The 26,184-nt window shown below is 46.1% G+C and overlaps 1 protein-coding gene across 1 annotated transcript in view; it reads left to right on the top strand.

The window, feature by feature from the left end:
* GLB1 (galactosidase beta 1) overlaps positions 1–26,184 on the top strand; it is a 103,647-nt gene that overhangs the window by 15,301 nt on the left and 62,162 nt on the right. Inside the window, exons 2-6 of the mRNA XM_005898140.2 lie at positions 11,739–11,908; positions 13,568–13,718; positions 14,261–14,321; positions 15,512–15,606; positions 23,251–23,431. Of these exons, the coding sequence (XP_005898202.1) occupies positions 11,739–11,908; positions 13,568–13,718; positions 14,261–14,321; positions 15,512–15,606; positions 23,251–23,431 (658 nt within the window). The remainder of the gene's footprint in view (positions 1–11,738; positions 11,909–13,567; positions 13,719–14,260; positions 14,322–15,511; positions 15,607–23,250; positions 23,432–26,184) is intronic.

The raw sequence follows: 26,184 nt of genomic DNA, 5'->3' as shown, positions 1-26,184 counted from the left end.
CTCAGGTGGAAGGTTCTGGAGGTTGTTAAGTAAGTTGAGTGCACACTCAGTTGTGTCCGACTCTTTCTGACCCTGTGGACAGTAGCCCACCAGGCTCCTCTGTCCATGGGATTCTCTAGGCAAGAATACGGGAGTGGGTTGCCATGCCCTTCTCCAGGGGATCTTCCCAATCCAGCGATCAAACCCACATCTCCTGCATTGCAGGTGGAGTCTTTACTTCTGAGCCATTGGGGAAACCATCCCAATTTACACTCATGACTGGTGACACTGCCATCGGGTAGGTCCTCTGACTTGTTGTGAAAAGGACGTGGCCCTTTCCTGTGGTCTCCCAAAGAGCAACAAGGCGGGGATGGCAGCATTTCAGGAGCCCTGGTATCAGTGTCAGCCTAGACTGCATTGGACAGGCCTCACAGGGTCTAGGGTGCCCTTTCCTTAGGACAAAGGTGCCCTAAGTCCCACTGGGGAAGGAGTTTTTATCATGCGTACTTGGGTGGCATCACAGGGCCCTTCCGCGAGGGGATCCTCCCTTCCATCTGTCGGTTCCCGCCTCAGAGCTGGGGCCTGGATGAAGGAGTCGTGACTTCCCATGGTGGTGGCTGACCTCAGCCGTTTGTTCATGAGTGACTGATTTTTTTGTCTCTTGTGAGACACATCAAGCTGGAGCCCCACTGGCTGCCCAACTGTCTCACCCTCTCGGAACGCTGTGGTTTCTGAGCCCATGCCTGAGGTCATCTCTGTCAACACGCCCCAGTTGCCACCAGTCATAGAGATGGTGATCATGTCCACCGGCCACTGGTGGTTAGGTGGCCCCTCTTTGGGTATGTCAGCACTTCATCACCCTCAGAGACACAAAGGAGTGTCTTCTGCCCTTGCCTACCCACAGAGCACAGCCCTCAGGGGACCTGAGGTCTCCAGGGCCTCCTCCCTGCAGCCTTCCTTAGGGAAGGGTGCATTATCTGGCCAGGCTTGGGAGTGTAGGCAGATGGTGGGGTGTCTGGTCACCGGCTTTACCTTCTCATCTCTTAGAGCTGTCTCACACGTTCCTGAGGATTGCAACACAGTCCTGGCACCTCACTTCATTTCCTATAGGTCAACATCAAGTCCGAGTTCCCAGGCACCCGGTTCCAACAGCAAGGGACTGGATTGAATGCCTTTACCAAGATGAAAGCTCACGAATCTTGGGAGAGTGAGCCATGTCCATATATTCCCCTCTCTCCTCCTTGTGTTCCGTCCCCTCGAGATCCGCACACCATGTTCCCCTCTACCCCATTAAGTCCTGGCCTTATTTTCTGGCAGGAGATGTAGGTCTCTTTCAACATTGCCACGGAAGCCTCTAGCACTCACAGAATGCCCTCCGTGTACGCATGATTTGAGCCTGTCAGCCAGTCTTTCTTCAAAACTGCCAATCGGTTAATAAAAGCCAGCCAAGCTCAAAGTCCTTACAATTACCAGCACCCCGTCCTTCAGCCCCATCCCACAGGGAAAGCTAAGGCAGACGCCAGCTCCTATCTGCCTGTGTGTCCTCCCAGTCCTGTACGGGTGGGGCCTCGGTGCGTGCGTTTGCATACCAGAGGCTGTTGCCCCCTCCACTTAGCACTACTTCAGGGTTCTCACTGCTGTCTTGACGTACAGGAAATGAGAAATCCAGGTACAGACTCAGCATCATGAGGATCTGCTGTTTAGGCCACTTCTGGAACAAATTGTCTTAATTTGGATTCCTCTAGAAGTAAAACCAGGAGACGGCAATGGCACCCCACTCCAGTACTCTTGCCTGGAAAATCCCATGAACAGAGGAGCCTGGTGGGCTGCAGTCCATGAGGTCTCTGGGAGTCGGACATGACTGGGTGACTTCACTTTCACTTTTCACTTTCACGCACTGGAAAAGGAAATGGCAACCCACTCCAGTGTTCTTGCCTGGAGAATCCCAGGGATGGGGGAGCCTGGTGGGCTGCCGTCTATGGTGTCGCACAGAGTTGGACACATCTGAAGCAACTTAGCAGCAGCAGCCCCAGAAGTAAAACCACCAGGGAAGTCCTAGAAGTAAAACAGGCTTCTTTGGTGGCTCAGACAGTAAAGAATCTGCCTGCAATGCAGGAGACCCAGGTTTTATCCCTGGGTCAAGAAGGTTCCCTAGAGAAGGGAATGACAACTCACTCCAGTATTCTTGCCTAGAGAATGTCACGGACAGAGCAGCCTGGCGGGCTACAGCCCAGTTCAGTTCAGTTCACTCAGTCGTGTCCAACTCTTTGTGACCCCATGGACTACAGCATGCCAGGTTTCCCTGTCCGTCACCAACTCCTGGCGCTTCCTCAAACTCATGTCCATCCAACCATCTCATCCTCTGTCATCCCCTTCTCCTGCCTTCAGTCTTTCCCAGCATCAGGGTCTTTTCCAGTGAGTCAGTTCTTCACATCAGGTGGCCAAAGTTTTGGAGTTTCAGCTTCAGCATCATCCTTCCAATGAATATTCAGGACTGATTTCCTTTAGGATGGACTGGCTGGATTTCCTTGCAGTCCAAGGGACTCTCAAGAGTCTTCTCCAACACCACAGTTCAAAAGCATCAGTTCTTTGGCACTCAGCTTTCTTTATAGTCCAACTCTCACATCCATACATGACTGCTGAAAAACCATATATTTGACTAGATGGACCTTTTTCAGCAAAGTAATGTCTCTGTGTTTTAATATGCTGTCTGTGTTGGTCATAGCTTTTCTTCCAAGAAGCAAGGATCTTTAGTTTCAAGGCTGCAGTCACTATCTGCAGTGATTTTGGAGCCCAAAAGTACAAAGTCTCTCACAGAAAATTGGATTAAAGATTTATTGAGCATGGCCCCGCCCATCAGAACAAGACCCAGTTTCCCCCACAGTCAGTCTCTTCCACCAGGAAGCTTCCATAAGCCTCTTATCCTTATCAGAGGACAGACAGGATAAAAACCACAATCACAGAAAACTAACTAAACTGATCACATGGACCACAGCCTTGTCTAACTCAATGAAACTATGAGCCATGCCGTGTAGGGCCGCCCAAGACGGACAGGTCATGGTGGAGAGTTCTGACAAAACGTGATCGACTGAAGAAGGGAATGGCAAACCCCCTCAGTGTTCTTGCCTTGAGAACCCCATGAACAGTAGGAAAAGGCAAAAAGGTATGACACCGAAAGATGAACTCCCCAGGTCTGCAGGTGCCCAGTATGCTGCTGGAGGAAAGTAGAGAAATAACTCCAGAAAGAACGAAGAGATGGAGCCAGAGAGGAAACAGTGCCCAATTGTGGATGTCACTGGTGATGGAAGTAAAGTCCGATGCTATAAAGAACAATATTGCATAGGAACCTGGAATGTTAGGTCAATGAACTTGGGATGTTAGGTACATGAATTTCTCATGAGGCAGGTAAGGTGGTCTGGTATCTCTTTAAGAATTTTCCAGTTTGTTGTGATCCACACAGTCAAAGGCTTTGGCATAGTCAATAAAGTAGAAATAGATCTTTTTCTGGAACTCTTGCTTTTTCGATGATCCAGAGGATGTTGGCAATTTGATCTCTGGTTCCTCAGTCGTGTCCAACTCTTTGTGACCTCATGGACTGCAGTGCGCCAGGCTTCCCTGTCCTTCACTATCTCCTGGAGTTTGCTCAAAGGGAGATAGTTTGCTCCATTGAGTCAGTGATGCCATTCAACAATCTCATCCTGGCTTCCATTCCCCTCCTGTTGTCAGTCTTCCCCAGCACCAGGATCTTTTCCAATGAGTCAGCTCTTTGCTGACTCAGGTGGCCAAAGTATTGGAGCTTCAGCTTCAGCATCAGTCCTTCCAATGAATATTCAGGACTGATTTCTTTAGGATGGACTGGTTGGATCTCCTTGCAGTCCAAGGGACTCTCAAGAGTCTTCTCCAACACCACAGTTCAAAAGCATCAATTCATTGGCACTCAGCCTTCTTTATGGTTCAGCTCTCACATCCATCCATGACTACTGGAAAAACCATAGCTTTGACTAGAGGGACCTTTGTCAGCAAAGTGATGTCTCTGCTTTTTAATACGCTGTCTAGGTTGGTCCTAGCTTTGCTTCCAAGGAGTAAGCGTCTTTTAATTTCATGGCTGCAGTCACCATCCACAGTGACTTTGGGGTGGGAAGTCACAAAGACTTGAGCGATGAGTTTGAGATGAGACCCTATCAGCATACAGTACGATGAGTTCCCAAGGGACTATCCACAGGAGCTGATGTAGATGTGTGTTTTTTTTAATTAAAAATATTTATTTGACTATGCCAACTCTTAGTTGCGGCACTTGGGATCTTTAGTTGTGGCCTGTGGGATCTAGTTCCCTGACCAGAGATTGAACTCACACCCTGTGCATTGGGGCCACAGAGTCTTAACCACCGGACTGCCAGGGAAGTCCCCTGAGTTCACATTTTAAGCTTATTTTTTTTCCCAGTTTTATTGAGAAATAATTGGCATACATCCCTGTATAAGTTTAAGGTAAACAAGATGCCTGACTCATTTACATATCGTGAAATGATTGCCACAGTAGGTGGTAATATCCCTCTTCTCGTACAGATACAATAAAAAGGAAAGAAAGAAGAAAGAAAATTTTTTCTTGTGATGAGAACTCTTAGAATTTACTCTCTTAACAATGTTCCTATAGATCCTGCAGCATTCTTAGCTGGAGTCATCATATTGTACATGACATCTCTGGTACTTACCTTGTAAATGGAAATTTGTGCCTTTTGACCACCTTTATCCAATTCTTCCTGACCCAACTTTTTAATTTGTGTTAACATTTCACTTGGAAAAGTTTTCACACATACAGAGAGTTGAAAACATTTCATATCCTCACCACTCAGATTCTCCCATTAACATGTTACTGTCAGTCTATCCCTCCATCCATCACTGCATCCATCAACTCTGTCTTATTTTGGAAATGCATTTGGGAGTCGGTTGTGGACATAAGTGTACTTCCTCTGAAATATATCAGCATATAAATCATTACCTAAAGGTCAATATTTGTTTAGAGCCCTTTTTCCCTTTTTTTTTAAAATTATTTTAAATTTTATTTTATTTTTAAACTTTACAAATTGTATTAGTTTTGCCAAATAACAAAATGAATCCGCCACAGGTATACATGTGTTCCCCATCCTGAACCCTCCTCCCTCCTCCCTTCTCCCTCCCCATACCATCCCTCTGGGTCGTCCCAGTGCACTAGCCCCAAGCATCCAGTATCGTTCATCGAACCTGGACTGGCAACTCGTTTCATACATGATATTATACATGTTTCAATGACATTCTCCCAAATCTTCCCACCCTCTCCCTCTGCAACAGAGTCCATAAGACTGTTCTATACATCAGTGTCTCTTTTGCTGTCTCGTACACAAGGTTATTGTTACCATCTTTCTAAATTCCATATATATGCGTTAGTATACTGTATTGGTGTTTTTCTTTCTGGCTTACTTCACTCTGTATAATAGGCTCCAGTTTCATCCAAAATATACAAGCAACTCCTACAGCTCAACTCCAGAAAAATAAATGACCCAATCAAAAAATGGGCCAAAGAACTAAATAGACATTTCTCCAAAGAAGACATACAGATGGCTAACAAACACATGAAAAGATGCTCAACATCACTCATTATCAGAGAAATGCAAATCAAAACCACTATGAGGTACCATTTCACACCAGTCAGAATGGCTGCGATCCAAAAATCTACAAGCAATAAATGCTGGAGAGGGTGTGGAGAAAAGGGAACCCTCTTACACTGTTGATGGGAATGCAAACTAGTACAGCCACTATGGAGAACAGTGTGGAGATTCCTTAAAAAACTGGAAATAGAACTGCCTTATGATCCAGCAATCCCACTGCTGGGCATACACACTGAGGAAACCAGAAGGGAAAGAGACACGTGTACCCCAATGTTCATCGCAGCACTGTTTACAATAGCCAGGACGTGGAAGCAACCTAGATGCCCATCAGCAGATGAATGGATAAGAAAGCTGTGGTACATATACACAATGGAGTATTACTCAGCCTTTTTCCCTTTAAGGTAAACTTTACATGGGCCTTCCCTGGTGGCCCAGATGGTAAAGAATCTGCCTGCAATGCAGGAGACCTGGGTTCAATCCCTGGGTCAGAAAGATCCCCTGGAGAAGGGCATGGCTATCCACTGCAGTATTCTTGCCTGGAGAATTCCATGGACAGAGGAACCTGGCGGGCTACAGTTCATGGGATTACAAAGAGTCAGACACGACTGAGCAACTTTCACTACTACTGACTTTACATACAGTGAAATGCATGAGACATTTTTTAATTTAACAGTGTTTTGTGTTTTTTTAAGATTTGTTTATTTTTGGCTGTGCTCGGTCTTTGTTGCTGTGTGCAGGCTCTCTCTAGTTGCAGCGAGTGGGGGCTGTTCTCTAGTTGCCGTGCATGGGCTTCTCAGTGTGGTGGCTTCTCTTGTGGAAGCACAGACTTCAGTAGTTATGATGCACTGGTTTGGTTGCCATGAGGCATGTGGGGTCTTCTCGGAGCAGGAATTGAACCCGCGTCCCCTGCATTGGCAACAGGATTCTTAACCACTAGACCACCAGGGAAGCCCACCGCTTGATGAGTTTTGACAAACGCATACACCTGGTAATCCCAAACCCTGATTCAGCTCTAGGATGTTACCATTGCCCCAGAAAATGCCCCAATGTTCCTTCCCAAGCACTGCTATTTTCAATTAGTTTATTTTGTTTTAATACCATCAACATTTCAGAGTAACTCTTACCATGGGACTTTAAAATGTCCCACATGTTGGATTTGGCTTCTTACTTCCTTGTGTTAGAGTTAGATTCAGGTTCAGTTGAGATTAAAGTTCAACAATGAGCACTGATTCAGGGTGGGGCTGTGTACATCTTCCTGAACCACAACGTGAGAGTCACGTCTGCTTGTTCCACGTTCATGAGGTTGACATGAACAGAGGGATCACATCTGCCTGATCCCTTCTTATAAGATTCCTTCAACCTTGATGATGGTGTTAGCATACACTGATGATTACCAACAAAGGTCCACCTAGTCAAGGCTATGGTTTTTCCAGTGGTCACGTATGGATGTGAGAGGTGGACTATAAAGAAAGCTGAGCACCAAAGAATTGATGTTTTGAACTGTGGTGTTGGAGAAGACTCTTGAGAGTCCCTTGGACTGCAAAGAGATCCGACCAGTCAATTGTAAAGGAGATCAGTCCTGACTGTTCATTGGAAAGACATGTTGAAGCTGAAACTCCAATACTTCAGCCACCTGATGCAAAGAGCTGATTCATTTGAAAAGACCCTGATGCTGGGAAAGATTGAAGGCGGGAGGAGAAGGGGACGACACAGGATGAGATGGTTTGATGGCATCACCGACTCAGTGGAGATGAGTATGAGTGAACTCCAGGGGTTGGTGATGGACAGGGAGGCCTGGCGTGCTGTGGTCCATGTGGTTGCGAAGAGTTGGACGCGACCGAGCGACTGAACTGAACTGATGATTACAACTTAAGTCTATTATTTCACTTAAGGTTAGGAAAGGATGTTTTTCAGATTCTGTTATTCTGTTGCCATTTATTAGCTAGAATTCTGTGAAGAATTCTCCATTGTCAACTTCTTGGTTACCCTGAAATATATTTTTTCTGTGAAAAGGGAAATAACCTGCTTGGCTTTTTCCCTTTGCTTGCCATTTTTGGAGTAATGAGTTGGTACTCTCGCAGTCTCCAAAAGTGACTGGTGAATTCTTTTTTCCCCTCTGTGAATCATTATGAACTCAGAGGTGTTAATATCCTTGCAGTCTTTTTGTTCCAGATGATACCTATTAAGTTTCTCTCTTTTAAAAATAATTTTTTTTAATATGTTTTGATTTCTTGGCTGCCTTGCATGGCATATGGGATCTTAGTTCCCTGACCAGGGATTGAACCCTGCATCGGCAGTGTGGAGTTTCAACCACTGGACCACCAGGGAAGTCCCTCTCTCTTTTTTAAAGAAAAGGCTCAGTTGTTTCTGCCCAGGGCCAGTGGGAGCCTCGGGCTTAGGCCCTGTGTCCACCCTGCATCTAACCAACCCATGAGTTCTATGGGGTCCACTTCCTGCCCACCTGACCCGTCGCTACCGCCACCAGGGTCCACAACTCTGCTTCCTTGATGGCCATTTCAGGAAAAGAGCAGAGTACCAAGTATTTGAAAACACACGTCTGCTCCTATCAGTCCTCTGTTTAAGGTGCTGTCTGTGGCGCTCGGCATAAAGCCCAGGCCCTTGGATGGGAGGTCAGAGTTCATTTGGTCTGGTCTGTCCCGTCTCGCGGTTTCGGCTGTCACTGTGCTTTATCTGTGTTGTTCCACCACTCCCTGCCCGAGTGCTGCACCCTCTCTGTCAGGGCTCCCAGTTTCTGCTGCCTGCCTTGCACCTCTCCTTGGCTAACTCGTCTTCATTCTGGGGCTCAGCTTAAACCAGGCGTTCTCAACGCTGACCATACGTTGCATCATCTGGGCAGTGTTAAGAAATGCCAAGGCCTGGGCTCCACCCAAGATCAATTAACATCTGCATGCCTGAGCGATGAGGTTTGACTTTGCTATTTTTAAAAGCTTGGGCAGATGATTCTGATGTGCAGCCAAGGTTGAGAATCACAATTTGAGGTGTTCCTTCCTCTGGGAAATTCTTCTTTGTCCCCCAGGCCTGGGTTACAAGCTGTTTATTACTGTTGCCATCTTCTGCTCTTATCCCATCCCCCAGCTGTACTCGATGTAATTGGGTAACTGTATGTTTAAGGTATACAACTTGGTGGTTTTATCCTCATTTAATCATCTAGTACTCATTGTGTTGATTCTTGAGTTTCTTCCTCGCTAGACAGAAGCTTCACGTGGGCTGCGGCTGCATCTGTGTGGTTCCCCTGTTATTACTCAGCACATAGTAGGTGTTTGTAATTTTTATAAATAGTTATTAGGTTGATGTTTGGGCTGTATTTTGAGGTTGTGTGAATGCAGAGATGGTGGTGCTGCTCTGTTCTGTGGAATTAAGCCACAGAACACTTCTCTCTAAGCTCATTTCCTACTTCTCTGAACTACTTCTCTTAGACAAGGAGATTTGTGGGATCTTAGTTCCCCGACCAGATATTTAACCTACATCCTCAGCTGTGAACATGCAGATTCCTAATCACTGGACAGCCAGGAAATTCCCAACCAGCAGACTTCAGACAGCCCTTTCCTCTTCCCAGTTCTACCCGAAGTCGCTCCCTCCCTTTCTATCGGTCTAAAGAATTTCCCCAACCTCTGAGCTGCCTTTGAACTCACAGAACTTGTGGGAAACCTTTATTTGATATTTAGGCGTATACATGCTTTGAGGTGTTTTTAAAATCATCCATTGGGCAACTTGGTATATGAAATAATTTTTATATTTTTGTTAGTTTCTGGTTTTTGGATGGCGATTAAAGCATTGCTTACTGGAAGAATAAAGGGATATTGACACTCTGGCATTTGAAAAAATGATTCTTAAATTAGTTTTTTATTTTTGGTTAGTAAAGCTTTCCAGTTGTCCCTTAGCAGTCTCTGAATTGTTTAACTTTTAGTCACAATGCTTTTTTTTTTTGCCATGCCTGCAGCAAGCGGGATCTTAGTTCCCCAACCAGGGATCAAATCCACGTACTCTGCGGTGGAAGTGCAGAGTCTTCACCACTGGACCCCCAGGGAAGTCCCACAGTCACAGTACTTAAACACTCTAGTTGGATTTCAAGCCAAGTGGGATCTAGGACCCCTGCTCTCATGGTTGTTTCCAGATACGGCTTCAAGGGCAACACTCAAAAGTTTCATGGACTGTTATGCTGCTATGAAAAAAAGATTTTAAAAAAATGCCTAAAGATGCACAAGAAATTTTACCAACAGTTGTCGTTCAGTCGCTAAGTTGTGTCCGACTCGAGTCGGACTGTAGCATGCCAGGCTTCCCTGTCCTTCACTGTGTCCCTGAGTTTGCTCAAACTCATGTCCATTGAGGTGATGATGCCATCCAACCATCTCATCCTTTGTCGCCCCCTTCTCCTCCTGCCCTCAATCTTTCCCAGTGTCAGGGTCTCCTTTCCAGTGAGTTGGTTCTTCAAATCAAGTGGCCGAAGTATTGGAGCTTCAGCTTCAGCATCAGTCCTTCCAGTGAATATTCAGGGTTGATTTCTTTTAGGATTGACTGATTTGATCTCCTTGCTGCCCAAGGGACTCTCAAGAGTCTTCTCCAGCTCCACAGCTCAACAGCATCAGTTCTTTGGTGCTCAGCTTTCTTTATGGTCCAACTCTCACATCTGTACATGACTACTGGAAAAACCATAACCATTGTTAACGATGGAGGACACTAATTAAATGGTTTCTTGTAGCCTTGGGTTGGGAAGGTCCCCTAGAGAAGGAAATGGCAGCCCACTCCAATATTCTTGCCTGGGAAAATCCCATGGATAGAGGAGCTTGGTGGGTTGTACAGTCCAGAGTATTGAAAAAGAGTTGGATGTGACTTAGCGACTGCTGCTGCTGCTGCTAAGTCACTTCAGTCATGTCCGACTCTGTGTGACCCCATAGACGTCAGCCCACGAGGCTCCCCCGTCCCTGGGATGCTCCAGGCAAGAACACTGGAGTGGGTGACTAAACAACAGCAATTTGTAACCCTGGTCCTGTTGCAACATGAGGTCTGTGGCTGCCTTTTTCCGTCCACCAGAGGGCAGTGTTCTATTCTACCTAAAAGTCGGCCTCCCCTTTGAGGTCTTCTCTTTCAACTCCTAGCATTTCGCCTTCTCCAGTGATCCCCAAACAGTGTTTCTTGAAATTTGATTTGATTCTAGAAATACAACTTACATTGCAACACTGCAGAGATATACATCCATATGCAAATCTATATATGCCTATATAACTAAAGTTTCATAAAATAACACTTATCTTTGTAGAGAAGAGACTTGTGGTTGCCAAGGAGAAGGGGGTTGGGGAAGGGATGGATGGATTGGGAGTTTGGGGTCAGCAGATTCAAGCCATCATATAGAGAGTGCAGAGACAACAAGGTCCTGCTGTACAGCACGGAGAACTATGTTCAGTATCCTGTGGCAAATCATAATAGAAAAGAATATGAAAAAAGATGTGTATCTACAGCAAAGATTAATACAACATTGTAAATCAACTACTTCAATAAAATACAATTTTTTAAATAACCCTTGTCTCTTTACTATGTGTAATACTGATTTTTTCTTTCTTTTTTCTGCTCTCTTTCATTTAAAAAAGTTCTGATCACCCAGATTGAGTTCATGATTCACAAACTGGGTCTCACATATTGCCTTCGATTTCATTTAGTCTGGCATCGTGCCTTTTTATGGATGAAGAGACAGAGGGTTAGAGAAGGATGCTCGGTCATGGTGGGGCTCAGAGCAGCAGCTAGGAAAAGGTTTCGGGGCTTCGGACTTCTGGTCTGTTGCTCTCAGCATAGTGACATTCCTGCTGAGGGAGATGCAGGGCTCCAGCAGGGCGCGGCCGCAGGGGGCGGGGGAGGCAGTGTGTGTGCGTGCGTGTGTGTGTGTCCACGTGTGTGTTGCCACCGCCCACTGATTGTCACATTGGTGCCAGCCTCTGGAACTTTGCGTGTAGGTCCTCCTCGCCCTGTCTCAGCAGTGGTTTGTTTTATAGCCCAGAACCAGGCACGTGCATAAACTAAACGGGTAGGGAGTCCCTCATCACCGTCCAAACATCTGCTTTCTGAGGGTGGAAGTTCTCATGTGGTCCAATCCTTGCTCTGTAGAACGCCACCCAGAGAACATTCCAGATCGACTACCGCCGTAACCGCTTCCTCAAGGATGGCCAGCCCTTCCGCTACATCTCGGGAAGCATTCACTATTTCCGTGTGCCCCGCTTCTACTGGAAGGACCGGCTGCTGAAGATGAAGATGGCTGGGCTGAACGCCATCCAGACGTAAGTAGGAGGGCACTGGGCTCCCCTCCGAGGCAGAAACACGCGCACCTGGAGTGGGGGACCAGCTGCATCTCTCTGTGCAGAGGTTTCGTTGCTCAGAACGGGAATAGCATGGTCTGGTATCCCACTTGAGTATTCTTGCCTGGGAAATCCCATGGACAGAGGAGCCTGGCAGGCCACAGTCCACAGTGTCGCAGAGAGTCGGACACAACTGAAATGCCTTAGCATGCACAGTGTCGTGGGAGAGGTTTGTCGTGGGCTTGGGTGTCACTTCTTTAGACAGTTAACTACTTCTTCCAACCTTGAACTTTGTCAGCAGAAATCATAAAATGAATATCAGCTTAAAAAGGCAGAGGGAAGTAACAGTGATTGAGGATTTGCTGTGTGCGGGACAAATGACATGGATGATGCCATTTCTCCAAGTCAGCCGAATGCAGCTGATAAAACTGAAATTTGCCGAGGCATGTGCTTTTGGACAGAAATCCAGCTGAGATTTAAAGATAAGGGTGTTTGTAGGTGGCCGTAGCTCCTCTCAGCTCCTAGGGGAACATGCCTTGTTGCGTAGATCCCTGAAACCTAGTTTGTCTTTGTGGTTCTGCTGGGGTGATTCTATGGCCCAGGGTTACAGAATCACCCCCAATAACTATCTCTCCTCATCTCTTCTGTTTGTTTCAAAATGACTAATTGAGAAGGAAGTTGGGGTGGCTGGCCACTCTGGTTTCTGCATTGCTGATGTGGATTGCTGATAACTTTTCAAAGATAAAGTATGAGAAAATCCAGCAGCAGATTCCTGGGACAGATGGTTAGGGAGAATCCCCTTCATTTTTCTGGTTGTAGGACCACTGGGGCCTGTCTGTAGTTTTAGCCCTAAAATTAAAGTTTTAAAACTAAACTAAGTTCTAGGAGACCAAAATGGCTCCAGGGAACCAGGAAACCCTGAAACCATAAGTCAGGGGTCACCAGAGAGACCTTTGTGATGGCAATGGGTAGCTTTGTATTTAAATTTGTGTCCCTTGCTGCAGGCAGCCAGGGAAACCGGTCAGAGTTTTGGTTACTTTACCTCCTTCAGGGTATTCCTGATAAAATTTTTGGTTAGGAGGACACAGGGCTTGGAGGCTCTCCCATTTTTATTGAAAAACATTTTTCAAAAAGTAAATATATCGCTTATGACCTTAACACAGATACTTTCATTTTTCCTAAGCCTTACACAGGCATATATAATTTTTACACAGTAGAAGTTTGTGTCCATGCAATTATGTATTTTTTGTTTTTTGGCCACGCCGTGCGGCTTGCAGGATCTCAGTTCCCCAACCAGATATTGAACCCCAGCCCTGTCAGTGGAAGCCCGGAATCCTAACCACTAGGCCACAAGGGAACTCGATATATATATATATATATTTTTTTTTTTAATTAAATCAAGCATTAAATAGGAATGGGCATCCTTTGTGGTGCATACACTTAAAAGTGTCCCCACAAGTTTGATTATCTGGGTAGCTACCGTGAAAACTCAAAACAAGAGTTTTTTCTCAAGAGGCTGCCTTAGGAAGATGTCTGTGTATGCCCTGTGGGTTTATAGTTCTGCAGAGTGGTTCGGAAATATGTATGGGACCCCTGGAATTGTGAGCTATTTTCAGGAAGGGGCTGTGTGCGTCTTGGCAGGTACGTGGCCTGGAACTTCCATGAGCTGCAGCCTGGACGGTACAATTTCTCCGGGGACCATGATGTGGAACATTTCATTCAGCTGGCACATGAGCTGGGACTGCTGGTCATCCTGAGGCCTGGACCCTACATCTGTGCAGAGTGGGACATGGTGAGTGTGGCTAACCTGGCCTCGTCTGCCTGGTGCGTGGACAGACGGGGCTCTGGGGAAAAGGGAATGAAAGTGGTGTGGATAAGTCTCATTCCAGATAGCACGGGCCTGTAGCTAAGAAAGCCCAGGTGTCTTTTACTTTAGGTGGTGGCCAGGCAGAGAGGAACAGGGAGGGGTGAGAAGGCATGGGTCCTCCTCCTGGTGGTCACAGACAGAAGTCAGTTTCCTCATCTGTTAAGAGCAGTTCATAAAGTGGCCTCTGTCTGCCCCACAAGGTAGATATGAGGTTCAGTGGAGTAATCTATAGAAAAATCTTTGATTCTCAAAACACTGCATTCATGCAGAGTGATCTTATTTTTTATTATGTTTACAATCTCTAATTGCCCTGAAAGTTACAAACCAGAAAGCCTACCTCAAATACCCGTTCTCCATGACACATTTTTTCTTTACTCTCACTGCTAGTAGTATTAATAATTTCTATCTCCCCTAAGACCTTAAAGTGGTTTCTTTTTTTAATTTGTTTGCTTGTTTCCCCATCCTAGGGAGGATTACCTGCTTGGCTATTGGAGAAAAAATCTATTGTTCTCCGTTCTTCGGATCCAGGTGAGTTGTTAGAGATGTTGGAAGAGAATTTAAGAAAGTTCAGATACTTTATATCCAAAGGGTCAGATACAATATTTCAAAGGCTGGGGTACTCCTGGGTGAATGCTTCTGAAAGTTTAGTAAAAGTGTGGGTGTCCATCATTCTCCACCAGACGCTGAATGTGTAGGAAAGAAGGATTGTTCGGACAACTCAACTAGATCTTGTCGATGCCTTGGTAACTCTTTGAGTTAGCACTGGGCCCTGTTTGCGGTTGACTGATTGACTTGAGTGCTTTCTCTGCCTCCATTCTCAGTCTGACTTGATGGGGATGACTCCCAGCTAACCAGACGGGCAGACGTAGCTTCTCTGGTGGCGTCACTGGATCTCTCTTCATCTACTTTTACAGAGTGATCTGTGAGTGATAGGTTTTTCCCCTTATCTAGCTATAAACCCTGACCGGTCTGCAGGCCCCGATTCGCTGTATTTATTTTTGCTGGCGTATGGTTGACTTACAGTGTGGTGGTATTTTCTGCTGTACAGCGCAGTGAATCACATATGCATATTTTTGAGATTCTTTTTCTATGTAGGTCACTGCAGGGGACTCAGTAGAGTTCCTAGCTGCTTTTCTGTCTTCTGAAGACTTCATTTCTCTTGGGGATGAAGCTGGTCATAAGAGCAGCTAACAATGATTAAATCTGCTGTATAAAAGGCTAGTACATTATGCTCTGTGTGGCTTTTCTTCTTAGCGTATTACCCACACGTTTTACACTCTTAGTATATTATTAGTATTTTCCCATGTACTAGCTCATTTAATACTTACAGCAGCTTTGTGAACTGCATACTTATCCCCGTTTGACAGTGTAAATGTATAGTTGATTAGAACTTAATTTTTTAAAAACTCAGCTGTGACAGAGAAGGACCCATCATTCAGTCATTCAACAAACACGGGCAGATGCCTCCTGTGCTGCAGGCTTGTGGCCCTAGCGGCAGGGGCCGATATCAGGCTGATCCTCTGAAGGCTCCGCTGAGCGGACAACTCCAGGCAGGACAGCTTTTATCAGACTTGCGGTGCACGTGACACCCCCGTTTCAGAAAGTAGTGGTTGAATCAGTCTGTTCGATCTCTGCTGCCAGCCCCAGGATAACAGGGTGCATGGTGCCTCTTTGTAGTAAAAAGGTGTGTGATGGTGTTAAACCTGGCTGTTTTCCAGATTACCTTGCGGCTGTGGACAAGTGGCTGGGGGTCCTTCTGCCCAAGATGAGACCCCTCCTCTATAAGAATGGAGGCCCGATTATAACAGTGCAGGTAATCATGGAGCCCGGGCTGGTAGGGGGAGATTTCCATTTATCCACACAGTATACGGGAGTGAAGCAGATGGGAGCCACATGTGACTCTTTCTTTCTTTCTTTTTTTCTTTTTAATTTTTAGAACTGAAGTGTAGTTGATTTGCTATGTTATGTAAGTTTCAGGTGTCCGGCAACATCATTCGGTTTTATATACAGATATAGATTCTTTTCCAATATAGGTTATTACAAGATGTTGAATATAGTTCCCTGGGCTCTACAGTAAGGTCCTTGCTGTTTATCTTCCTATGTCTATCTCTAAGAGGCAATGCCACAGACGGTACTTTGATTTAAATTGCATTTTGAGGGGGCTTTACCATTTTTGAATGCTCTCTGTGTGAGACTCTGTGCTGGCCGCCCTACAGGTGCCATTCAGTTATCCCAGCCACCATCACCAAAGAGGTTAAGTGGCTTGGCCAAGGTCACGCAGCTGGCAGGTGGCAGTAAGGATTGCAGCCTGGCCCCTCTCTGCTCCCACAGCGCCTTCTGGCTGCAGGGACGCAGCCCGGACCGACCCGCTTTGGTGTCTGTATTGCCTCGGTCGTCGGTTCCCGTGGGTGTAGAAAGAGGATGCGGTGAGCTGGGGCCACTGTGTTTTCTCCTCCCACTTCCTGCCCTCACCTTCCTTCTTCCATGTGTTTTTCCCTTTGCAGTGACTGGTAGAAGGAGGAGTCTGTCATGTGGCAAGGGTGTTCCAAGAGAAAGATCAGTTCACTTGACCTGCAGTGATTTTTGATATTTGTAAAATGACTTAGGTCAAACAAAACCATGTCTGTTGGTCATTTGCAAGGGTTCTCTTACTGCAGAGAGTATGTTATGTAAAACTGGCTGTGTCCCGGACCAGCATGGGATGTATGCAGTGCTCCCTAGGGGAATGTGGGCCAGCACTTGGAACCAGCACTGTTCACTGTTCGTAGGGATGGTCACTGTGGGGAAGGAGCCTGGCCCCTTCTGTGCACTTAAGACCCAGGCTGTAAGGGGCTCCGTGGCGGTCCAGTGGTTAGGACTCTGCACTGTCACTGCTGTGGCCTGGGTTCACCCCCTGGTCAGGGAATTAAGATCCCACAAGCTGTGTGGGATAGCCCCCCTCCCACCCAAAAAACAAACAAATATGCAGGTTGCAACAAGAGGGCTGGGCTGACCAGGGTGCCTGTTCTGACACTGCGTGGTAGAGAAAGGCCAGGCTGCTATTCCCAGAGGGATGTACTACTGGTAGCATTCACTGCCCCCAACCTGTCCTGAGTCTGTACCAGTTAAGCTTCAGTTCAGATCAGTTCAGTCGCTCAGTCATGTCCAACTCTTTGCGACCCCATGGACTGCAACACACCAGGCTTCCCTGTCCATCACCAACTTCTGGAGTTTACCCAAACTCATGTCCATCGAGTTGGTGATGCCATCCAGCCATCTCATCCTCTGTCGCCCCCTTCTCCTCCTGTCCCCAATCCCTCCCAGCATCAGAGTCTTTTCCAATGAGTCAACTCTTCGCATCAGGTGGCCAAAGTATTGGAGTTTCAGCTTCAGCATCAGTCCTTCCAATGAATACCCAGGACTGATCTCCTTTAGGATGGACTGGTTGGATCTCCTTGCAGTCCAAGGGACTCTCAAGAGTCTTCTCCAACACCACAGTTGAAAAGCATCAATTCTTCGGCACTCAGATTTCTTCACAGTCCAACTCTCACATCCATACATGACCACTGGAAAAACCATAGCCTTGACTGGATGGACCTTTTTTGGCAAAGTAATGTCTCTCCTTTGAATATGCTATCTAGGTTGGTCATAACTTTCCTTCCAAGGAGTAAGCTTCTTTTAATTTCATGGCTGCAATCACCATCTGCAGATGGGAATACCAGACCACCTAACCTGCCTCTTGAGAAACCTGTATGCAGGTCAGGAAGCAACAGTTAGAACTGGACATGGAACAACAGACTGGTTCCAAATAGGAAAAGGAGTACGTCAAGGCTGTATATTGTCACCCTGCTTATTTAACTTCTGTGCAGAGTACATCATGAGAAACGCTGGGCTGGAAGAAGCACAAGCTGGAATCAAGATTGCCAGGAGAAATATCAATAACCTCAGATATGCAGATGACACCACCCTTATGGCAGAAAGTGAAGAGGAACTAAAAAGCCTCTTGATTAAAGTGAAAGAGGAGAGTGAAAAAGTTGGCTTAGAGCTCAACATTCAGAAAACGAAGATCATGGCATCTGGTCCCATCACTTCATGGGAAATAGATGGGGAAACAGTGGACACAGTTAAGCTTACAGGAGCCCATTTTCCTATATGACGATTTCAAGGCTGAAGCTGGATGTGTCTGCCTAGCTGGGTCTTCCTCCTTCCTCTTGATCTCAGGTTTTCCTCAGTTTCCATTGTTTTTTAGTTCGTTGTTGTTGTTGTTGTTGTTGTTTAGTTGTTTAGTTGCTTAGTCACGTCTGACTCTTTGTGACCCCATGGACTGTAGCCCACCAGGTTACCCCATGGACAGCCCACCTCTGTCCATGGGATTCTCCAGGCAAGAACACTGGAGTGGGTAGCCATTTCCCTCCTCCAGGGGATCTTCCCAACCCAGAGATCAAACCCACATCTCTTGCATCTGCAGCATTGACAGGCAGATTCTTTACCATTAAGCCACCTGGAAAGCCCTTTGCTTCTAAGTCACCTTTAAAAAAAAAATTTATATATTTACTTGGTTGTACTGGGTCTTAGTTGCAGCATGCAGGATCTTCAGTCGCAGCATGCTAACTCTTAGTTGGGACATGTGGGATCTAGTTCCCTGACCAGGGATCACACCCAGGGCCCTTGCATTGGGACTAAGGGGTCTTAGCCACTGGACCCCCAGGGAAGTCCCCCCTAAATCACTTTCAATTTTCGCTCACAAGTTTTCCGTATCTTTTGGTTATTGAAAGCCACTAAAATGTCATCCCTGGAGAAGGGAGTGGCAGTCTACTCCAGTATTCTTGCCTGGAGAATTCCATGGACAGAAGAGCCTGGCGGGCTACAGTCCATGGAGTAGCACAGAGTTGGACACGACTAAGTGACTAACACTTTCACTTTGACTTTCAAAATGTCATCAAATACAAACTCTGCACAGAAGAGCAAAGTTGACTGATTTAGAGGGCTGGACGGTGGGTGTGTTTCCTCCTGTATCCATCCCTCCAACCTCAGGTGACATGAACTTAACTCCGGGTCCTGCCAGGAACTGAGTTTCCTCCTCTTTCTTCTCCCCACATCTCTCTCCATGCTCAAATCCCAGCTAATCTTTTTGCCCCTTGGTAATCAGGAATGGGGGCCTTCTACCCTACAACCTAATTTGTGGGGCACTCGTCATGAGGGATCCCCTCTGTTTATACCTGTTGTTTTGGAAGGTCAACAACTGAAAATGTCTTTGTTGCTTTATAGTAAATCCCCTACGTATGAACGAGTTTCATTCCAAGAACACGTTCCTAAATCTAATTTGTTCCTAAGTCCAACGAAGTTAGCCCAAGTACCCAACTAACACAACTGGCTGTATGGTACTGTACTATAATAAGTTTATAATACTTTCCACACAAATAATACATTAAAAAACAAACACAATAAAGGAAACATGTTCAACCTTACAGTACAGTGCCTAACAACTGGCACACGGGGGTTGGCATCAAGCGAACAGGCAAGAGGAGCAACTGACTGGAGAAGGGAGACGAGGTGGGAGATGGCGGAGCTGAAGAATCGTCAGCAATAGGGGACAGAGTACAGGCTTTGATTTCATCCATGCCTGATGTTGATGGTACGGGTTCTGGCTCCCTGCTGGATCAATTCTGTCTGTTGTCGTTCAGTTGCTCAGTCGTGTCCGACTCTCTGTGACCCCATGGACTGCAGCACTCCAGGTTCCCTGTCTTTCACCATCTCTCGGGATTTGCTCAAAGTCATGTCCATGGTGTTGGTGATGCCACCCAGTGATCCCCTCCTCTGTCGCCTCCTTCTCCTCCCGCCTTCAATCTTTTCCAGCATCAGGATCTTTTCCAGTGAGTCGGCTCTTTGCATCAGGTGGCCAAAGTGTTGGCGCTTCGGTTTCAGCCTCAGTGCTTCCAGTGAATATTCTGGGTTGATTTCCTTTAGGATTGACTAGTTTGATCTTCATGCTGTCCAAGGGACTCTCAAGACTCTTCTTCAGGACCACAGTTTGAAAGCATCAGTTCTTTGGTACTTGGCCTTCTTTATGGTCCAACTCTCACATCCGTACATGACTACTGGAAAAAATCATAACTTTGACTATACAAACCATTGTCAGCAAAGTAATATCTCTGCTTTTCAATACTGTCTAGGTTTGTCATAGACAAACAATTCTGTCTTCCCTCTTGGAAAATGATCCAGTGATATCTAGGTCGTAGCCCTTTTGTTCTCATCATAGATGACAATGCTAGCACTGGATTGCATTCTGAACAGCTCCTGCAGCCTTTGTGAACTGTTCTACATTTGGGTCCCATGCCTTGAAAACTAAACAGTGGCTCCTCAAATAAAGCAAATGCCCTTGCCATTTCCCTGCATTGTGAATCTTTTCAGTTCTTCAGTTTCTTCATCTTTCTCTTGCTTCTCTTCATCCTTTCTCTGGGCACATTCACATCTTTGATAGTCCACAACTTGAAGGTTCGTATGTAGGGGACTTCGGAGCTTACAGGGTGAGATGATTATCCTAGAGCAAGTATCTGCACGCTGCGGTAGGGGCCCCCTGCCTGTTGTGGTAGATCAGTGCCATTGGCACACGGCTGTTTATGCACTGTCTAGGGTGCTCGGGCACCACAGTAACGTCCTCGAGTAGCTGAGACAGAGACTTACGGCCCAGAAGCCCCTGGTGTTTACTGTCTGGCCCTTAATTGAAGAAGTTAGCAGACTCCTGCTCCAGGAAAATCAGTGTTCCTCGGAATCTCACTTCGACTTCTTCTGTGTGTCTTTCAAGCCCTTTTCTGTATGTTTCTCCTCTCACCTGCCCCACCTCTCCTTTCCCCCCGCCTTGGCAATGATAGAGAACTTGAATATACGCTTTGTTGCCAGCATTTTGAGCCCTCACAAGGTGCCAGGTATCATGTATCGGCTCAGGGACTCCTCTTGCAGCCCAGTGGGGAAGGCACACCAGCCTCTGACAGACAGACAGATGGTTTACAGGTGGAGCCACATGGATGAGAAGAGGCAGAGCTGAGATTTGCACAAGGGCTCTTGGGCCTTTGATGTCTGTGCCTGTGACCGCAGCGCTGAGCTGCCTTGCCAATGTGGAGCTTTTCTCTCTTTCTCTAAAAAGCAAACCAAATTATGTGTATGCATGAATTACAATCCTGTTTAAAATACCCTCCTATATTTTACTGTAATATAATGATGTTAATGGATAAACGAGGCTTGAAAAAGTAAGTGAAGATCAACGATGTCAGCTTGGGCATGGCCAGAAAAGAACTCGGGGTGCAGAGGCTGTGAGCCCACTTTGTTGCTACAGCTGACCTTTAAGTTAGCTCTGAACTTCTTGGCAGCCAGATGATGAAGGAAGACACAGCCATATAAGTACCTGTTTTTTTCTTTTTGGCTGTGTTGTGCAGCCTGTGGGATCTTAGTTCCCCAACCAGGAATTGAACCTGTGCCCCCTGCATTGGGAGCACAGAGTCTTGAGCACGGGACCACCAGGGAGGTCCCTATAAATAGCTCTTAATTAAAAGGAGGAAAAAGAAAATGAGGAGGAATGTACCTTGCCAGTATTTACGGAGCTTTTCTTAAGATTTATTTCATTTATTTTCAAAGAGGCTGCTGATCAGGATCAGGTCATCAGGGTATCAGGATCAGTCTCCCAAGGAGCGTGTCCTGCTCTGAGTGGAAACACCTCCTTTTTCAGGATGGCTTCATGCCCTGTGAAGCCCTTGGTACTGGCTGCTACTGCCTGTTTTTCTTCTCCTTAAGAGCATTTAAAAGACAGTGTATTCTTTTGGCTGTGCTGGGTCTCTGTTGCCATGCACAGGCTCTCTCTGGCCGTGGCGCACAGGCTTCTCATCGCGGTGGCTTCTCTTCTTGCGGAGCGCAGGCTCGAGGGCACTCAGGCTTCAGGAGTGGTGGCCCATAGGCTTAGCCGCCTCATGCCGTGTGGAATATTTCCAGAATAGGGATTGAACCCATGTCTCCTGCTTTGGCAGGTAGATTCGTAACCACTGGACCACCAGGGAAGTCCCAGAACATTTTTATGTTATTTTATTTGCCGTACCTGGAGGCATATAGAATCCTATTTCTCCGACTAGGGCTTGAACCTGTGTCCCCTGCATTGGAAGCATGGAGTCTTACTCACTGGACCCCCCGGGAGGTCCCCGTTTTGCTGTTTGAACCCACACCATGACGGTATAGTCAGAGGGATTCTTGCTGAGAAAGCCGTCACGCGTTAAGCTTTTAGACAGTGACGGTGGTATTGGGTTCTTCTGCATCACTCCCCACCCCTCCCCACACCCCGACTGTGTCCACAGGCTTCCTGGAGCTGCCAGCAATTCTGCAAACAGCCTGCTCTCTGAGCAGCGCTCTCCACCTGTCTCGCCTCCTTGACCAGTGCCTTTCTGTCTAGAGCCGCCTCGGGTAACCCCTCCGGGGAAGCTCCGTTAACCTCCTCTCCCGGCTTCCCTCAGGCTGGACACCTGTTTTCTGGGGGCTCACGGTTTCTTTTTCTTTTAACTTTTTATTTTGGAGTTTAACAATTACTAGCAATGTTGTGATAGTTTCAAGTACACAGCAAAGGGACTCAGATATACATGGATCCATTCTCCCCCATTCTCCCCTGCCAGCCAGGCTGCCACATAACATTGAGCAGAGTTCCCTATGCTGTACAGCAGATTTTTCTTGGTTATCCGTTTTAAATATAGCCGTGTATACGTGCTAATTCCAGACTCCCTAACTATCCCTTCTTGGGGGCTCTCAGTTTCTTATGCTCATGTTCAAAGACAACGTATTCCTTGTATCACAGAAGTTTGTTTTGTGTTGTGTGCTGAAATTTTTATTGAATTTTAATTGAAATTTTTATGTTTGGGCAATTCTTAAATTTTTGTAAAATTGTGAGCTGTAACACACACATTAATGTGCAGTGAAGGAAGCATTGTAGAGAGAACAGCCACGACCACCCAAGATGGGAAATGCACACCAGAACCCTAGAAGCTTCCTGATAATGCTCTACTTTTTCTCACTGTCCTGACTTTCATGACCATCAGCTTCTTGATTTTTTTTACACTTCTACCAACCAACTATCCGCACACCCACACGTATAGTTTGGTTTTGACTGGTTTGGATTTTCTGTTCGGGAAGTTGTATTATATGTATTTTTTAGTGTCATGTTTCCTTCATTAAACTCTATACCTCTAAGATTTTTTTCTAATATTTATTTATTTATTCATTTGGCTGCATTGGGTCTTACTTGTGACTCACAGGCTTAGGTTTTTATGCTGAGTTGCTCTTTAGAAAATGAGTTTTGAGGATCAAGTGTAGGAGATATTTAGGGGGAGGGGACCCCTAAGCCTCGTCATCTCAGAGAGGCTCGAGGAGTTTCTCCAAACCACAGTTTGCCTTAGAACGTTGGAGTCTTCTGATTTTTTTCCCCTCCTCTTTTTTAAACTTGCAGGTTGAAAATGAATATGGCAGCTACCTCTCCTGTGATTACGACTACTTGCGTTTCCTGCAGAAGCGTTTCCACGACCACCTGGGTGAGGATGTGCTTCTATTCACCACGGACGGGGTGAATGAGAGGTTGCTGCAGTGTGGGGCGCTCCAGGGGCTCTACGCCACCGTGGACTTCAGCCCAGGTTGGTGTCTGCAGAAACCCAGCTCGGCGGGCGGATCTGGGCCTTCTACTCAGTCAATTGCTCTAAGCAGCTATTGTTTAAGTGGCATGGGCATATTGAATAGGATTTCCCAAATTTTCCTTTATTTGTAACGGTGAAATAGAATACTTGATAAAGCACCCTTGATGGCGGAGATGGTTTGATGTCAGCTGGGTTGGCCCTTAGGACACAGGCTCTGTTTCCAGCCCTGGCGAAGCTGGCTGCAGCCTGGAGTCCTGTTTTCTTAGGGTTTGCTGCCAGGGGTTCCCCTACCTGGAGGAGCACCACCTTTCAGGCTGTGTCTGGGATGTGCTGTTCTTGTCTGCACCTGCCCCCTCACCACCCCCATCCCCCCAAGTCGTGGCTGGATGCTTGGGCCGGGTTGAGGCCACTGTGAACTCTGAGGTCAGCTCTGGAGTGCAGAGAACATGCCTGGCACTTCCGTCTTCTTTCTGTATAACTCATAACACTGGGAACTGTGATGGGCCAGAGGTGGTTTGGTAGATGCTGCAAAGAATCGTCTTTCCTGACGCATTCATGCTGCGTGAGCCACTGAGGTTCTGCCCATGAAGGCATGGCTGGGGTGCTCAGGTGCAAAGACATTAAGAGGTCTTCACGTGGGTTCAGAGCGGCTTTTATAAAAGGCATCACGGCTAAGTGCAATGTGATCCTGAAAAGGGTCCTGGACTTTTTTTTCTGTTTGTTTTGGTTGTTGTTATTATGAAGGACATTATTGAGACAATTGAAATCTTTGAATAAAGCCTTTAGATAATGATATTCTATCCATGGAATTTCCTATTTTTTTTTTGTATCATTGTGTTGTATTTAAAGAATGCTCTTGCTCTTTAGGGGATACATGCTGAAGTATTTAGGGGTAAAGGACCATCCTGTCTACAACTTATTCTCAAATGGCTCAGAAAAAAAAAATGTGCATATTTATATAGAGAGGAAAAAACCAATGAATGTGGTAAAATGTTAACAATTGGGGAACCTGGGTGAAGGGAAAATAAGTTCTTTGTATTATTCTCACAGTTTTCCTATAAATTTGGAATGATTTCAAAATAAAACGTTACCCCACTCGCCCAGAAGACCAGCTCTTCAAGTAGCATAAAGACCCCACTGTTGTCCTGTCTGAGGGAGAAGACACACATCCAGCATTGCCTTCTGTAGAGAAGGATGTTCAGACTGAAGTTGCATTTTTTTAAAAATTCTTCTCTGCTACGAACAAAGAGATAACTGGCTCCGAGTGAACTGAGTGTTTCTAGAAACATGGTACATTGCTCAGATCAATTGGTGATGAAGTAAGTCATCTACAAAGGGCTGCACAGGAAGTGGCATGCTGGTTTCCTCCTGTTTTGGCACATTTCCTAACACAGCGATGAAAAAGCACAGCACTTTTCTGTTGGGAGGAACAAATTGAGGATTATCACAAGTTAGTTATGTTATTTGTATGTGGGGTGACAGCATGGTTGCTACCACTGTGGGTTCAAGGACAGACACTCAAGGCCAGTGTGCCTGGGGCAGGGGGGATGGTGGCAGCTTCATTTCCTGGAGTGGGAGAGGAGCAGTGCCTGGGGTCAGATCCCAGGAGAGGCTCTTGAGAGCAGGTTTCAAGATCTGAAGCCAAAAAAAAAAAAAACAAAACCAAGTAATCCAATTAAGAAATGGAGAAGAGTTCTAAATAGACATCTTTCCAAAGAGGACATGCAAATGGTCAAAAGCACATGAAAAGAGGTTCAACATCACTAATATTAACAATTACAGAAATGTAAGTCAAAACTACCATGAAGTATCACCTCACACCAATCAGAGTGGCCATCATCTAAAATTTACAAGCAGTAGATGCTGAGAAGGTGTGGAGCAAAGGGAATCCTCTTACACTGTTGGTGGGAATGTAAGTTGGTAACAGCCATTATGGAGAACAGTATAGAGGTTCCTTAAAAACTAAAACTACCATACGATCCAGCAATCCCACTCCTGAGGTTAGAGCAAAAGAAAACTAGAATTCAAAAAGATGCATGCGCCCCCAGCATGAAGCTCAGCACTGTCTACAATAGCCAGGACACAGGAGCAACCTAAATGCCCATCAGCAGAGGAATGGATAAAGTAGACGTAGTGCACACGTGCAGTGGGATATTAGCCATAAAAGAGTGAAATAATGCCATATGCAGCAACGTGGATGAACCCAGAGATTGTCATACTGAGTGAAGTAAGTCAGGTTCAGAGAGACAGATGGCACATGATATCACTTATATGTGGAATCTAAAAAAAAAGGGGGGTATAAATGAACTTACAAAAGAGGAATAGAGTCACAAATGCAGAAATCAAACAGGGTTATCAGGGGATAAGGCGGGAGGAGGGATATGCAAGAAAAGAACCTAAAAAAAAAAATAAGAGAGTAGATATATGTATATGTGTAACTGATTCGCTTTGCTGTATACCTGAAACTGTCAAAACACTGTAAATCAACTATACTCCAATAAAAATTTTTAAAAAAAGATCTAGAAACCACCTAATGCTTAGTTAATATTGAGAAATTTACAGCCATAAAGGAAATGAAATTCCACTCTTTCTTGATCATCGCTTTCTCTCCTGAGAGCTAGCCTCACAGAGAAGCCCAAGACTTGTCCGACGGCAAGGGGTTATTTGGAGACTGGGCTGGTGTGCTTGCACCCTGGGACACCTGCTGCAGGACCTGGACAGTGCAGGGTGGGCCAGGGTGTCCTCGACTCTGG

Source organism: Bos mutus, chromosome 22, assembly GCF_027580195.1.
Source record: "Bos mutus isolate GX-2022 chromosome 22, NWIPB_WYAK_1.1, whole genome shotgun sequence".
NCBI classification, from domain to species: domain Eukaryota; kingdom Metazoa; phylum Chordata; class Mammalia; order Artiodactyla; family Bovidae; genus Bos; species Bos mutus.
This window is presented reverse-complemented; position numbering and strand designations above follow the sequence as displayed.